Genomic DNA, 15,319 nt, shown 5'->3' with positions numbered 1-15,319 from the left:
GACCTCATGATGTAGATCAGATTGTCTTTGAACTCATGATCCTCTTCCTTCTATCTTCTTAAAAACTGCTGGCATGGCTGGGGTGAACCACACCTGGGTTTAGTTATAGAGTTTGAGGACCATTCTAAAACTATGGGGAAACCCTGAAGGCTTTCAAAGGCGCTAAACATGGTATAAGAGTTTAGGCGCCAAGAGGGACCGGAGAAGAGGATGCGCTAATCCCTGAGGGCTAAACCTCATTACGCTGTGTGGATGGGGGCCATTGAAGGCTGTGCGGTGCCCAACCTGTGCAGTCTTATGCGACAGTCCTGGCCTGACAGGAAATAGTAGTGGGAAAGAAAAAGAGACTTGAAACAGCCTCCAGAAGTGTCTCCTGAACTGGAAGGCCGGAAGGAGCAAGCCTAGTCCTCCATGCTGCTGGCTGCAGCTCTCCTCAGACACAGGCTCCCAACAGGAGGGTGGAGGTGATCACCTGACCCAGTTGGAAGAAATCTATCCAAATCAGTTCTGCCTGACCACAAGCTGGAGAGAGCCAGGCTGAGATACAGAGCCCCCAACTCTGAGACCCTCCTTTCAGGGGAGGTAAGGCCTGAGGCAGGAGATCTTGAACCCTGAGGCCAGAAGGCAGTGGTGGGTTCTTAGCAAGCCCCAAGCTAGATCCTTTCAGTTAGGGATCCTGAGGTGCAGAGAGGGTTCTAGAAACAGCTTATGGCGTGGAATCAAACAGATTAGAAGTTGTTTCTCACTGTACTATTTCAGGCAGATAAGGTTAGCTCTCCGAAATCAGCTTTCTCGTTGCTGAAACAGGGATGACACACTCCTTCTGGGTTGTAGATTTAGGGAGTGGCTTGCCATCCTGGCAGAGCCTCAGCTGTCCACTGAAGAATTACGGAGAGGGCCCTGTTGTGCAGGACGACCGTCCAAGTCAAACCGCTAATATCCTCATCGTATCAGCTGGATCACTTGCCAAAGATCATCCCAGCTGAGCTTGTGGTCATCCCAGCTGAGCTTGTGTTTGGTTAATACTCCTTCACAGAAGATGGGGGTGGGGAGACTCACCGGGCTCTCAGCCAAGTGTGCGGTGAACGGCATGTGGTGTGTGGTATGTGGTGTATGGTATATAGGTTGGGAAGGACCAGGAGAAGGGCTCCATCTATGTGGTCATGGGGAAGTTATCGTCCATGGTAGGTGAAATCCTTCCGGCGTATGCTTTGAGATCACTCATACTCCTGCCTGTCACCCCTCACCCATGCTCTTCAAGTAAGCCCAATAGACTCACAATTACCCAGGGGTGACTTCGAAGAACTCAAACTTTGATTTGTTCTGTATTTGTAACCTCGGAAAAAGGGGGGAAAGGTGTTGCCTAACCCCAGGAGAAAATTCTCATGACAGACCTCCCCCCTTCATTTCAGGGCACTGGTCTACTAGAAGATGTGGCATCCCCAGTGCCAGCCTGGTGGTGGAGGAGTCTGTGATCTTCACTCGTAGGTGATTTTCAGGGCCAGCAGGGGAGAGAGATACTGAGGCTGGCTATAGTCAGCCACAGGCCTTCTTGACAGGCTCATACCTTGTCTGTTGTTCTCTCTTCCCGTCCCCCCCTCACTCCCCCCCCCCCTTTGGACCCAGGAGAGACTGAGGTGTCCGGGGTTTCTTTAAACTGTTTTGCCTGAGTCTTCGCCTGAACCTGGGGGATGGAATGCATGTGAAAGAGATTAGGTCGGAGGGAGACTGGGCATTATGTCCCTCTAGGACTACAGGTAGGCCTTGGAGGACAACTCTATGCTGCCCCGCAAGAGGGAAGGATGTTAGTCCACCACACTGGGAAATGGTAGGGCCTACTTAGGTGGCAAGCAGTGTGCCCAGTTCACCAAGTCACCGCCATCGAATACCAACCAGCCGCCTGAGGTGGATGCCGGAGCCTGAGTCCCAACCCTGCCTGCCTCTCATGCGTCACGTGGTCCCCGGGGCCCACCGTGCTAAGTGTGACGAAAGCGAAGAAGCAGCTCTCCACATAGCTCCAGCCTTCCACGTGGGAGAAGATAAGTGCGGGCTGCAACAGGAAGAACGGGAGGCCTGAGAGCAGCTCAGGCGAGCCTGTTAACCACCTTGCCCGTGAGGGGTCCTGCAGCGCACAGCACTGGCCAATGGCTCTGGCCTGAGGATCGAGAAGGGAGTTCCCTATTCCCACCTCGCCAGCTTTGGGTTTTCCCCACATTACCTGCCAAGAGCCTATGGCGGCTTTGATTCCTGCCATCATTCTCAACCCCATAATGGACGTCTTAACAATCAAACATCCTATTCTAGACTTTGTTCCCCTAACCCTACCAATCCCCTCCTTTTCCCCATTCCACCCCTCCTAATCCTGTACCCCATTTCCACCACAGTCCTTCCTTCTGGAAATGACTCATGCCGGTTCCCGACCATTCCCCTTATCTGCCAGCTGCCCCCAAGCCGGTGGGCACGTTTGTGCACCCCACGCTTCAGGAGGTGGCCCAGGTGGTTGAGCATCACGAAGTTGAGCGGAATCCCAAGCAGAGAAAAGAATACTCAGAAGACGTGGGCAGCCAAGGTCTGCGGGCTCAGGTTGAAGGGGACTCTTCCTCTGGCTCTGCACATGGCCATCCCCCTTTTTCCAAGGTTACAAATACGCCCCTTTCCCTGCCCATCCCACCCAGCTCCCAGGATTCCACTTCCGCTGTGGTAAGTGGGCAGCTTGAGTAATGACTCAGAGCTCTCTTCCCTCCCAGCTGCCTTTCTCGTGCCCTGTCCCCTGCAAGGCTGTGGGGCTTTGATATTTTTGAGCCCGTTTCCTTGGACTTAAAATGGGCTGCCAACATTCACTTGGCACAGCTGTGAAGAAGCCACAGTGGGGACATGCTGTAGATGGGAATATGACTCCCTGAGCAGACAGTGTGGGAAAGGGCTGAGTGTATGGATCGATGGGTGATGGAAAGTGGCCCCATACTGGCACCTGTCCCGAGAACCTCCTGGAATCCCCATCGTCTCCTCTCACATTTTGTTTTATTTTATTTGCCTCAAAACAAGGTCTCTAAGTCTGGCACAGTGGCTCATGCCTTTAATCCCAGTGCCCAGGAGGCAGATGCAGGTCGATCTCTGTGAGTGCAAGGCCAGCTTGGTCTACATAGTGAGTTCCAGAACACGTAGAGCTACATGACCCTCTGTATCAAAACCAAAAACAGGGGGTTGGGGATTTAGCTCAGTGGTAGAGCGCTTGCCTAGCAAGCGCAAGGCCCTGGGTTCGGTCCCCAGCTCCTAAAAAAAAAAAAAAATTAGCCCAGGCAGGGAAGTGCCCACTTCACAAGCAAGATGACCTCAGGCAGCACTCACATAAAAAGTGGGGTGTGGTGCTGTGTGCCTGTACTGGGGGGCCGGGCAGAGATAGGAAAATCACTGGGGTTCTCTAGTCAGTTAGTTTAGCCAGTTTGGTGAGTCCTGGGTCACAATGAGAGACCCTGTCTCAACAAAACAAGGTGGATAGCTACAGAGGAAAAATAAACCAAAATGCCCCACACACACATTAAATAAATAAAAGATATGGATAAATAGAGATGTAGAAACACCAGGATGGCCAGTTGGTCCTTCCAGGGTTTCTGGCAGGTCTATGGGGACAGAGGGAGCTTTCACACACACTTGTCTCAAAGATTGCCCATGCTCCCTGGAGTCGTCAGAGTACCCTTCTAGAAGTAGTGGCTGGATTAAAGCCACACGGAGGACTTTGTACAGTGCAATTCACCTACTCACTCTTGGTTGGACAAGGTAAGAGAAGCTGGAACTGAATCATAGTTGGTGTGAGCCTGCCACCTGGTGGTAAGTCCAGGTCATGCAGGGGATGCCGCGAGGAAGGGGGTTAGGGCCACTAACAGCATTATTTCCTGAAATTCAAAACTGCAGGAACCCAGTGCTTTCTGCCCACAGTTTTCACACAACAGTTTCTAGGGACCCTTTTCTGATGAGTCCCACCTCAGCTTGGCTCTGGATGAGAATGGGTCTGGAGAACAGTGACAGGGATGACAGGCGCTGGTGGACTAAGAGGGACTGTAGGAGGGGCTGAGTGGGATGACTAAAGCCCCAGGGGGCAGCAGCTCCCCAAATTGAAAGTGTGCGCAGTCCCCTTTGTGCCTGATGAAATGCAGAAACCAAGTCTACGGCACTGAGGAAGGGGTGCTGCTTGTAGGAGGGTGGATGTCGTGCTGTAGAACTGACTGTGTTATAGATGTGACACCTGGATTAGTTTCTTCAGATGCCACCACCAGTTCCACTGCCTCTTGGGGAGGCTCTGTTGACTCTCAGGGAGAAGTCACTTCCCCCACCCCACCAGACTGTCCCTACCCAGCCATTACCATAGTGGTGACGGTGGACACGGAAAAGAAGAAAGAGTCCACGAACTCCCAGACCCCATGTTGGTGGCATTTCCTAGGAGGCTGGTCCCATCGTCGTATGCTTGGATGATGTCCCAGAAAGAAGTTGTAGTGACCAACAGGACCTTGGGAGGGGGCTTTACTCCTGCACCCCAAGACATCCACACACCCACATCTATGTCCCTGCCTACACTTGTACTCTTGCAGTCTTCAGGTTATATCAGACTCTACAAAGTGAGAGACTTCCTTCTGGAGTGGGGAAGAGACACTCAAAGGACTTACTGTGAGGTCTCAAACTCGGGACCTATCAACACATCAAAGTGGCCACTGTCTGCCAGCCTCTCAGAATCACCAGCATCTGTTATGAAGATGTCCTTGGCTGCCATACCCTGCCCCCATCCTAAACTCCCTTGGGCCCTTCCCCCAGCTTCTCTTCCCTGTATAACCCACCCAACCTCTTGGTCTCTTGACGACTGCTCTTGGCTCTCCCCCTGCTCTCCCCTCCTCCCTTCCCCTCTCCCCTCCACTCCCCATGGTCCCCTCATCGCCCAGGTCGGTCTGGACTCTTCCAGATGCCTCTGTTTACGCTCCCCATCACATTTACCACAAACCTTCTCCTCAATCTACCTGCGAGCCGCGTGCACTCACCCACGTGTTCTCATTCACTTACAAGGCTCTCAGGCTCCGACAGTTACAGGATTCACAGAGCCCCTCTTTCGTGTTGTATGCAAGGTAACGATTGGTTTGCGGAAGAGAAGGGACGCTTCGGTGTGGCTGCCTGCACGTTGTGTGGTGAGTTCCACAGACGTGGCTTCTGTGCAGTATTGCCCCCGCTGGGATGGGCTTTTCAGTAATATGGCTGCCTTTGACTCCCCATGCTCCTGTTAATAACCCCAACGAGCTCACTGGCTCGCCCAGATAGACCTGGTTGGACAGTTCCTTTGGTAATTCATTGGTGCCCTAGCTGGGTCAGGATGGGTTCTGGGCTACCTCTACTCCACTGCTGCCCAGTTCATTCCCAGCCTTGCAGGAAGCAGTAGGTTGGGGTTCACTGGAAGAACACAGAGACATGACCTCAGCCTTCAGTGGGACAGAGGACAGAATTAACTCTGACACAGGCCATCAAAGCCGTTTTAGACACGAAGGCGGCTGTGTTGCGGTTGGTCAATTTCTACATGCCTCGACTCCCTTATCTGTAACATATTAACAATGGTTGATCTTCTCGGCGAAGGTTAAATCCGTGGAGCATGGCTGGGAATTCTGGGAAACAATCACACGCGTAGGTGTGCACAGAAGCATCGTCTGGCCAGTCAGTGGCCTCCGCTCTTGGCTGTGCAGGCCTGCGTTCACACAAACCCTCTCTGAGCCTTGCTCATCTCCAAATAGGGATGCTACCTGCTAGTGAGACTCCTGAGAAGGAAGTGGGGGCCTTGAGCAAGGGAAGAGCTGCCACAGAGGTGTTTGCCGATTGTGGTGGCTGTGAGTAGACACAGCCCCCACCCTGCCTAGCTCCGGATCCTGCCCAATTGGTCTTCCCAAAAGTTTGGAAGTCCATCTCCACTGAGCTGACCTCCTGTCCCACCCCCAACAATTTCCTCTTCCATTCCGCTACCTGGCTTCAGCCTAGAGACTGGGGCACAGGACCGTGAAGATTCTTCACCCAGGCATGTGGGTCTACGCTCTGTCCCCTGCGCTCTGTGTGGATATTAATGCAAACACTGGCTTGCTCAGCTGCCTGGCCCTGTGTTCCTTGCAGACCATGAATGGAAGGAAGAGCCATCCACGGGAAGCCCTGCTAGGATGAACCGCCCCCTGCCTCCCTACCCTTTAGCATCTCACCAGCTAAGGAGCCTCTGGCCGAGTGATCCATGCACCCATGCCCACTCGTTTCATCCCGGTCCTCACTGCAGGTGGGACAGGATGTCCTCTAGAAAAACTGGATCCTATGATCCAGCCAAGGTCCCCTCACTCGCAGCCCCTCTCTCTCCTTTGTCCCTGTTCAGGGCAAGCACAATTTGGCTTTATTTTAACCACCCCTATTGGAGGAGCCCTTTCCCAAGTGCCAAAGATTCTGTTCCGGCCCTGGGTCCTGATCCTCCTTAGAGTCAAGCCAAAGGTTTCTATTTGCCCCACCCCCACCGTGTGCGCCCTCCGGGAAAGGCTAGATGTCGCCTTCCATCCGCCACCCCCCCACCCTCCGAAACCCATAGGGCTATCCTACACAGGGCTGCCACCAAATCAAGTGCTATCTTGACTATCATGGCCGCCCAGTAGCTTGTGACCCAGGGAAGGGCACCTTCTGTATTTATTTCCAAATTTAGGATGGCTGTATTCTTCTAAAGGCTAGCCGAGCCCTCTCAATTCCTTAAGGATGAAGACCCAATTGCTGTCCAGCCCAACCCATGGCCACCCACCTCCAACCACTCAGCCCTGCTGTTCCCAGACCTGTGCCCTTCACCTCTCTGTTGGATAACAGCTCCCAGGATCCCGGGCCAGAGCATCCTTCAGCCCTACCAAGTATCCTGTGAGCCCCTGCCCAATCCACTTTTTCCCCAGGTTGGCCCCTAACCGGGATCAGCAGGCCTAGCGCCAGGCCAACCAGACATGCGTAGTTCTGTAGCCCCCCCACCTGTGGCGGGGGAGGCTGCGGCACGTGACCCTCCAGCGTCCAGAACATTCCAGCGTCCAGCAACAAGCCAGAAAGGAGAGTAGCAGGAGCCTGGTGCCTCGCATGCTGCATGCCGCAGCCCCCAGCCCACTAAGGCGCCATGGGAGATCGCAGCCACAGGTAGCCTTGGTCACAGGAGTCTTGGTGTGCTAACATGACTGGGGAGGCCAGAACTCGGGAGAGCTATGTGGTACGGGAGCCAGGTTAGGCAGGAAGAGCCAGGAATGGCCCTTCTCTAAGCAAAACGCCTTTCTCTTTTTCCCTCTTCGGGAATACTGGAGGATGGGATGGCCCTCCCCAACCACAAGGATCCAATCCCTGGAACAACAACAACAACAACAACAACAACAACAACAACAACAACAACAACAAAAAACACTCCTAGAAGAGTGTGGCGTGGCCACCCCCACATCAGAGGAAAGGAGAGGGCTGTTGGGCTGCAGCCACAGCCATGGGACAGAAGGGCCCAGAGACCTTATTCTCTCCCACCTCTCCCCCCGCCCCCCCACCCACCCCGGCGCTTCCACGCAGTAGGAGAGACTCCTGCAATCCACTGCAGAGAAGAAACAGCAGCCAAGTTTATTAACACCGGACTCCTGCCTAAGCTGAGGGGCCACGGACGTCTTCCAAATGCATGCTTGCGTCATCCTAGATCTCCCTACAGCCAGTTTACTAAAATAAATAAAATAGGGGCCAGGTGGGCATGGTTTGTCTGTGCTGACCGCGGGTTGGGAGGTTAGCAGGCAAGAGAACGAGAGCGAACTTTCCTGGCTGCTTTGGAGGGAAGTCCCTGCATCTCCATGCACCCAGAACAGAAGCGGGGTCCAGCGTGTGTAGACGTGTTGGAGACATCCGAGTTGAATCTTTCCCTGGGTGGCAGTAAGACTTGGGTGCTGGGAACCCTCTGCCAATGTGGGTCCTTCCCTGGGACTCCCCTCAACCTCTGGGGCTCACAGTCCCACCCCACCCTTAATGCTATAAAGAGGACACAGAATTTGGGAACCCCTCTGTCACTGGAGAGGGGAAGGAAGTCCAAACAAAAATTAGTTCCCAATCCCGTGAGTCTGGGCCAAACCGTCTCTCCCTTCTGGCCCAGTGTCGCAGTCTGGCAGAAGGACCAGGCTCAGATGAAGAGTGTTCCCAGGGGAGTCCATACCATTAAGGAGGGCACAGTCTATGAAGCTCTTGGGATCTGCTGCCCCCACCCTGCCCCCAGCTTCTCAGGGGGAGTAAAGAGGTCTAAGAGTGCTCTGAGGGTCAGGGGAGGTCATGTTCAGGAAAGTGGTGGGACACCTGAAAGGGGTCCCCCGTGTTGTTCTAGGATCCCTCTCCACTTGTAAGCAAGGAGAGCTGGAGAACTGACCGGCAGGCTTCTTGTTCCTCAGCTGTGAGACTCCTGAGGATGGCTTCTTGGGGACACCAAAGGTGTCCCCAGGTGTGTGTCCAGCTCTCCTCCTCCAGCCACTGCCCTGAACTTTCATTCTCCCCAGGTTTATTCCCATCAAAGATGAGGACGCTGCCTCGGGGGCTCCTTCAAGACTGACGACACAGCACAGCCCAGACCACCACTGTCAAAGCCCTAGAACCAGGCACAGCGCCTGCTACCTAGTACGGACCTGTTAAGAGCCTGCCATGTAGATCGTAAATGATACAACAATCAAGTCCGCTTTTGCTTGCAGCCTAAGGGGTCCCGTTACTACATTAAGATGGCAATAGTGACTCGGCCACGATTCATGTCGGGTTTAACTTCTCCTCCAGGTTCTCTTTGGGAAACAGGGCAACCTTGACATCTCCACCCACACAGACTTTGATTTTGTCTCCTTGTCTCCCCTCAGTTACTCTGTAGGTTCATCTGTCTCCTTTTTCTCCCTGGAGAGTTGCTGGGTAGTGTGGGCAGGGGGGGGGGTGGGGGGAGGTTAGGGTTAAGGGAAGGGCAGGGAATGTCACGGGTTTGGGGAGGGCAGGTCAGGACACCTGGGTCTCATGCAGAGAAGGGGATTTTCTGTGATCTGGGCTCAGAGCCCGGGGCTGCTCCGTCCTTAACGTCCAGGCCTCGGATAAGCTGCCAGAGCCGGGAGCACCTGTGCAGAAGCAGGGATCCCAAGCTGAGGACCACTGCCAGCCACGCCAGGCCCAGGAGGATCCATATAGCTGCCAAGCTCCGATACACCGCAATGTAGTGCTTGCTGGGGTCTGTGCCTGTCCAGGGAAGGGATGGCTCGTGTCAGAGGGCATTGCCACCCCCAGCTTCCATAGGGATGTACTCTGCCCCGTCCTCATACCAAGGACTACTAACGGAGGAAGCGGTGATGGCTACTGGACCAGAGACTTCTGAGGAGGCCACCAAGAGTTCTAAGCGGCTGCAGAAGTAACCAACCTCACGCAGCTGGTACCTCTGTGTTCATCATCCCAGCGGGTGCTCACCAAGATAACCTGGTTATCCCATTCTCACCGACAACATAGTCCCCGAAGCCAATGGTGCTGAGGGTGATGAAGGCGAAGTAGAAGCCCTCACGGAAGCTCCAGCCCTCCACGTGGCTGAAGAACATGGGCGGGAAGATGAGAATGACCAGGGTCCCCAAGGTCAGGAACAGAGCCAGGCCCAGGACCTGCAGGAGCTGGGAGGAGAAGAGTCTGCCCTTGAGACGTCTTGGGAGGTTCTGGACGGATATGAGGGAGGTCTGGGGAAAGTTAGGTGTGGGCAGGGCAATGTCTAAGCTCCACCCCCACTCCATCCCTGCTGCAGACTTTTGGGTGGGACGGCACGCATGCGCATGGGACTTGTTCGTGCCAAGCTTTCCTAAGCCGGGGAATGTGTTAGTGGGTCAAGGAAGGAGTCAAAGACCCTTTTAAACTTGAAAATCACACTTGAGCAGGCTCCCTGGGTTTCTACTCAGGTCTGGGATTAGACGACTGTCACCCAACCAAACTGTTCCAGATCCCTCTGTGGGGTGTGCTGGGTATCCTGGAGACTGTTTTGAACACCCGTGACCACCGTGGAGAGATAACGTAACGTTCAGATTCTCCACCAAAGGAGGATACAGCATAGAGCTGCCTAGCACCCAGAATCAGTACTCTCAGTCATACCCAGTGCCTGGCTCTCAGCCCCTTTAGAGGTAGAATCCACAGTCAAAGTGCGGTAGAGCCTTTTCAGACCATGCCCTTCCCAGCCCGTATCACCTTCCACTTATTTCTCTCCCCATACCCGAATCTCAGGTGTCTGTATACCCAAGCCCATCTCTCAATTCTCAACTATCTGTCCTCAGGGCCTGGAGGGGAGGGAGGACGCTGCCTTACCTGGGAATGCCTGGGGTGGTCCTCCCACCTGTCCAGTGTGGTCAGATGGGCACGCAGCCCTGTGCCCAGATGGTTGAGAAAGACCACGTTGAGTGGGATTCCCATCAGGGCATAGAAGACACAGAAGACCTGCCCTGCCTCCGTGCTGGGTGCCAGGTTTCCATAACCTGCAGAGCAAGGGAATGTGCAGATTAGGGGGAGGGGGAACAGCCCCGGACCGACTCCCCCCACCCACCCACCAACTCTAGCAAAGGTTTGTCTCCATGACTTCTGTGGGAAGATGAGAGTTCCCTGTTCCCGTGGACACTTCGCCTATTCCCGGATAGAACAGTCTCTGCTTACAGAAAGCTCATCTCCAACGATGCTGCCTCTGTGAAGCCCTCCTAACTGCCACTCTCTGCCTCCATGACAACAGCCATGATTCATGTCACTTCTATCTATGTCATTTCTGCCTTCCTTTTCCGTGGGTCTCCCCTACCCACTTCCCGATCTGTGTCCTGTGTGGCACACAGGGATAGACCACATCCTGGTCCCAGTGATGGAATTTACAGCAGATCCCACGCTGAGTAGGGTCTAGGGAGGCCCCTCGCTCCTCTCCCCTTTACCTATGGTAGTGACCACTGTGCCTGCAAAGAAGAAACTGCTCCCGAAGTCCCAGTTGCTGGGGTTGGTGGAGTTGCCTTTGGGGTTCACACCTTTCACCCAGGCTTCCAGGATGACCTGTGGAGGTAGCATGGTCAGCAGGATCAGCAGTCACTGAGCTCTCGGGAGAATGCTTTCCTGTCTCTTAGACCTCGGCACTCCCGTTTCACAGAGGTGGACATGAAGGCCTCCAAATTCTGACTAAGACACTAAGTGGCTAGTGCTTGACTGAGGCAAGTCAGGATATCTCTCTCTCTTCCTCTCTCTCTCTCTCTCTCTCTCTCTCTCTCTCTCTCTCTCACACACACACACACACACACACACACAGAGACAGACAGACACAGACAGACAGACAGACAGACAGACAGAGACTGTAGGGGGATGTATAGGACGAGACAGTTATGTTAAATGCTTCTGGGAGAGTTTGCTGTGTCTAGGGCTGCCTTTCCATGGGTCAGGGAATGGGAAAGAGAGAGAGCTTTCCTGGACATGGGGTGGGTGTGTGGATGCTGGCAGCCTCGTTCTCTGGCACTCTCTAGTGAGTACAACCCATGCCTGCTGGAGAAATCCCATCAGAGTCCCACAAGTGTGCGTGCATGCGTGCGTGCATGCATGTGTGTGTGTGTGTGTGTGTGTGTGTGTGTGTGTACAGTGATACAGTGGTGTGTTGATTGCATATGCTACATAGTGCTGTAGGTTTCGTGTAAGGGAGTGAGTGTGCTTTGTGTCCATGTTTGGTGTTTCTAGAACAGAAGCCTTAACAGGCTCAAACTTGTGTCCTTAACCCCTCGTGGGGAATGGGCAGGGTTCCCTCCCCCACAAACTCCAGCCTTCTCCCTTTAGCTGGGAACTGGTCTTAGGGTGATGGCAGCTCAGCCTTAGTGTCTGACGATGCCCCTAAGGCAGAGGGGCCATTGGAAAGTATGGCTGCCCCTGCCTCTCTTTCCCGTGGGAATTGATGTTCACCAGCTGGGTGGAGGCCTCCTGGCCCTCACTTGGGCCGGAACTAACCTCTTACGATGAAGACTTTGGCCTCCTCTTTCCCACACACCCAGGGAGCTGGGCAGGTATTCCAGAGTATGTCCCTTCCCTGGAGACTTTCACCCTTGGGCACAGCATTTGCCCAGGACCCTGGCTGTCCTCTGTACATCTCTGAGCCTTCCAACCTGTGGAGAAGGGATTCTGACTATTCTGATGGTCCTGAATGTGGTTGTGGCCCCAGGGAATCCAACAGCAACAGGGAAAGGGGCTGATGTACAAGCTTGCTTTCTCTTGGAGTCAGATTTGAACACTACACTCAGCCCTGGGCGTGACTCAGTGTGTGAGTTCCCTGGAAACTGGACTCCTCCAAATCTTATTTCCAGGTTCTACTTACCCTGGGAGGGAAGGGTTTGTTCTGCAACTGGGGACTTTCAGGGGTGTGTCTGTTTCATCTTTCCCAGTGAGTCCTCAGACTAAGCACTGGCCCCTTGGATGCAGTCAGACCTCATCCATCCTTGCCCCTTGACTACAGAGCTGGTTTAAGCCTTGCCACCTGTCTGCCCACTCCTCATTCCTGGCTCTACCACCAGCCCAGGGCAGGAGGAGGTTTTGGGGTGTTCCTGACTCAGGCTTACTTCTGAGATGTTGGGGGGTGGGGGCTGGAGATGAGAATCATCCCTGAGTAACTATATTTGGAGTATATCAGCATATAGAAAAACAGAACAGTCCCCTCGGTTCACATCTCATCTTGTAGCCCTTTTGCTCTCAGTCCCAGGAGAAGTCTCCGGGCCTCAGCACCACCTGGTGAGCTCACCCAAACTGCCTGAGTCAGCAGGCCTGGGTGGACGCTGACGCTTGCTTTCCCGATGTGCTCTCAGGCACTGCCACTGGTGAGGGAGGACCACAGGCTGCACCAAAAAAATTCTCCCTTTCAGCAGCACCCTGCCCTCAGCAGGTGAGCTAGTTCACACAGTGAGGAATAGAGGGCTCCCCAGCGAGAAGCGTGGGTGTGGGTTCTGCCTCAGGCGATGACCATGCAGCCTTGGTGACACTCTGCCTCTCTCACCAGTGAGCTGCAGCGAGCAACCGGGAGAAAGTACCTATGGGTGCTGAGTCATGATGGCCCAGAGCCCCATCCCTACCCATGAACTCACTGTGCCAACCGTGCTCCGCCTGCTGCTTGGCGCTCACTACCTGTTCCACCTGTCTGTCCATCTTCTCAGCGCCCCACCTTTGCCCAAAATACCTAGTTTTGCTTTGTTTCTGGAAGACAGGGAGGCAGGAGGAGCCCAGGCAGGGAGTAAGACCAACTAGGGGTGTAGTCCCGGCGTCGTTCATCCACCCCACCCAGCAGTCGTCCACCAGCCCAGCTAACCTTTCTAACCTGTGTGCGTGTCTCCACCCCGGGGACATAAGCTGGGAGCCAGCTGATGGAGCAGCAGTCCTGAGAAGTGGGGGAGCATGAGAGAGGACAGATCTCGAGTGGTGGTGACTGACAGTTCACATGTGCGGGCTGCAGTTGCGTGTTCTGTGTGGGTGTATACATTTGCTGATGTGCAGAGTTGTGTATGAATTATGTTTGCGCAGGCGGCCAGGGCTCGACCGCAGGTGTCGTCCTCAGAGCCATTAGCCCTGTTTGGTTTTTTGCCTTGGGTCAGGGTCCCTCACTAAACTAGAAGCTTGCCTTTGGGTTAGGCCAGTCTGGCCTAGCCTGTGAACTCTCAGGATCCACCAACAATGGAGACATCCCCGGCCCCACAACCCAGTGCTGGAGTCACAGACACTTGTAGCCATACCCAGAGTGATACATGGGGGCTGGGGATTCAAACTCAGGTCCCTGTGCTTATAAAGCATTCTTTCCTACTAAACCGTCTGCCTAGCTTTCTACTTTTTTTTTTTTTTTCCTGAGACAGGTTCTCTTAGAGGTCTGAGGCTTGCCCATCTGCAAGGCTGGCTGGCCAGAGAACCCAAGGGTTCCAGTGCTGAGGTTGCAAGTCGCCGTGCCTGGCTTTCTTTCTTTTAATTACGTTTTAATTAGTACGTAGCAGTGTGGGGGGTGTTTATGTGTGTGGGAACGCATGTGCCATGGTGCGCATGTCAAGACCAGAGGACAACTTCCGGGAGTTGATTTTCTCCTCTCTCGTGTGAGTGCCAGGAATTGAACTCCAGTCTTCAGGGTCGGCTCAGTGCCAAGTGCCTTTACTCGCTGAGCCATCTTACCTGCCCACCCCTGGCTTTTTCACAGAGGGTCTGGGTCTAGAACTCGGGTCCTCATCTTTGTTTTGGCAGATACTTGGCTGAACCATCTCCTCAAGCCCAGATATATTTTCCTTCTCATATTACGGATGAGAACATTTAGGTTAAGTGACTGGATCAAGGTCACATAAGAGACCTGAGGGTCAGGGACCCGGACTAGCTCTCTCCAGCCTCCAGCTTCCTCCATACTCTGCTTCCCAACAGGGAACCAACCTCTGGGTGGTGGTTCCTCACCCGCCACCAGTCCCTCCATCCACCTCCCCACCTTTCCGGTCCCATCCTTTCATACTCCCTCACCTGTACGAACTGCTCCAGGGCCTGCTGGTCCAGGCAGGTGTAGTTCTCTAAGAAGCGCAGTTTTTCCAGCTGGAACTGGTCCCTGGACTGAGCCTCTGCCTGCTTCTCCAGCCGCTGGAAGATGGTGGCCCCAAGCAGCAGGTAGCAGATATAGGCCAGAAGTAGGGGCAATACTTGGCCACCCCAGCAGCTGCAGACCCCAGCACGGGGCATGATGTGGCCAGGACTCTGCAGCGGTTGTCAGGGTGGCTATGGGGAGAGTTGGAAGAGGTGAGAGCCCCTGCCACGCTGCCTGCCCTGTCCTCCACCGCACAGGTGTCTGCGGCAGGGGAGTCTGTTTGAACAGTGCGGTGTGCAAACAGGCCTGCCATCCCCCACCCAGCCTTGTTTTTCCATGCAGGGCAGCAAATGCATGAGCCCCTCGGGGACACCTACGGGCTTCTCTTGAGCTCATCTTGGTCTTATCTTTGGCTTCCAAGTGAGGCTGAGTGTCTGGGAGAGAATCTGACCTGGAGCCCACTCTGCGGAGACTGAAGGGATCTTGACGAGATTCCTTACTTGGGAAGGCTCCCAGCTCCAACATAAGCTGGGAGGGAAGTCTCACATGGGTGTGGGTTGGCCAGGCTAACAGAAGGGAATGGGGAGGATTGACCTGCCCATCGGGGGAACCTGGGGCTGAGTAAACCGGAGTGAAGCAAATCAAAGCAAAGCAAACAGACGGATGACAGCCCTGCTTGGCAGCACCCTCAATTGCTGCGACCCTGGTTACTGCCGGCCATCACTTCTGTCAGTGGTTGGT

The 15,319-nt window shown here is 54.3% G+C and overlaps 1 protein-coding gene and 1 pseudogene across 2 annotated transcripts; both read right to left on the bottom strand.

The window, feature by feature from the left end:
- Positions 1-1,864: 1,864 nt before the first annotated feature.
- LOC134482076 (potassium channel subfamily K member 17-like) lies at positions 1,865-7,119 on the bottom strand (annotated as a pseudogene). Its single transcript, XR_015638197.1, has 4 exons — positions 6,951-7,119; positions 4,342-4,476; positions 2,422-2,602; positions 1,865-2,122 (listed from the first exon to the last, which is right to left on the bottom strand). The product of XR_015638197.1 is annotated as a potassium channel subfamily K member 17-like (transcript).
- Positions 7,120-7,601: 482 nt separating this feature from the next.
- On the bottom strand, positions 7,602-14,843 carry Kcnk16 (potassium two pore domain channel subfamily K member 16). The gene is given in 5 exon segments (NM_001109520.2): positions 7,602-9,246; positions 9,500-9,665; positions 10,345-10,511; positions 10,950-11,064; positions 14,521-14,843. Coding segments are annotated over 5 exon segments (879 nt in total). The 5' UTR covers positions 14,734-14,843; the 3' UTR covers positions 7,602-9,028.
- Between the last annotated feature and the right edge of the window lie 476 nt (positions 14,844-15,319).

The sequence above is a fragment of the Rattus norvegicus genome, chromosome 15, assembly GCF_021556685.1.
Source record: "Rattus norvegicus strain SHRSP/BbbUtx chromosome 15, alternate assembly SHRSP_T2T, whole genome shotgun sequence".
NCBI lineage: Eukaryota > Metazoa > Chordata > Mammalia > Rodentia > Muridae > Rattus > Rattus norvegicus.
Note: the sequence above shows the minus strand (reverse complement) of the source record. Positions and strands in the feature narration are given on the sequence as shown.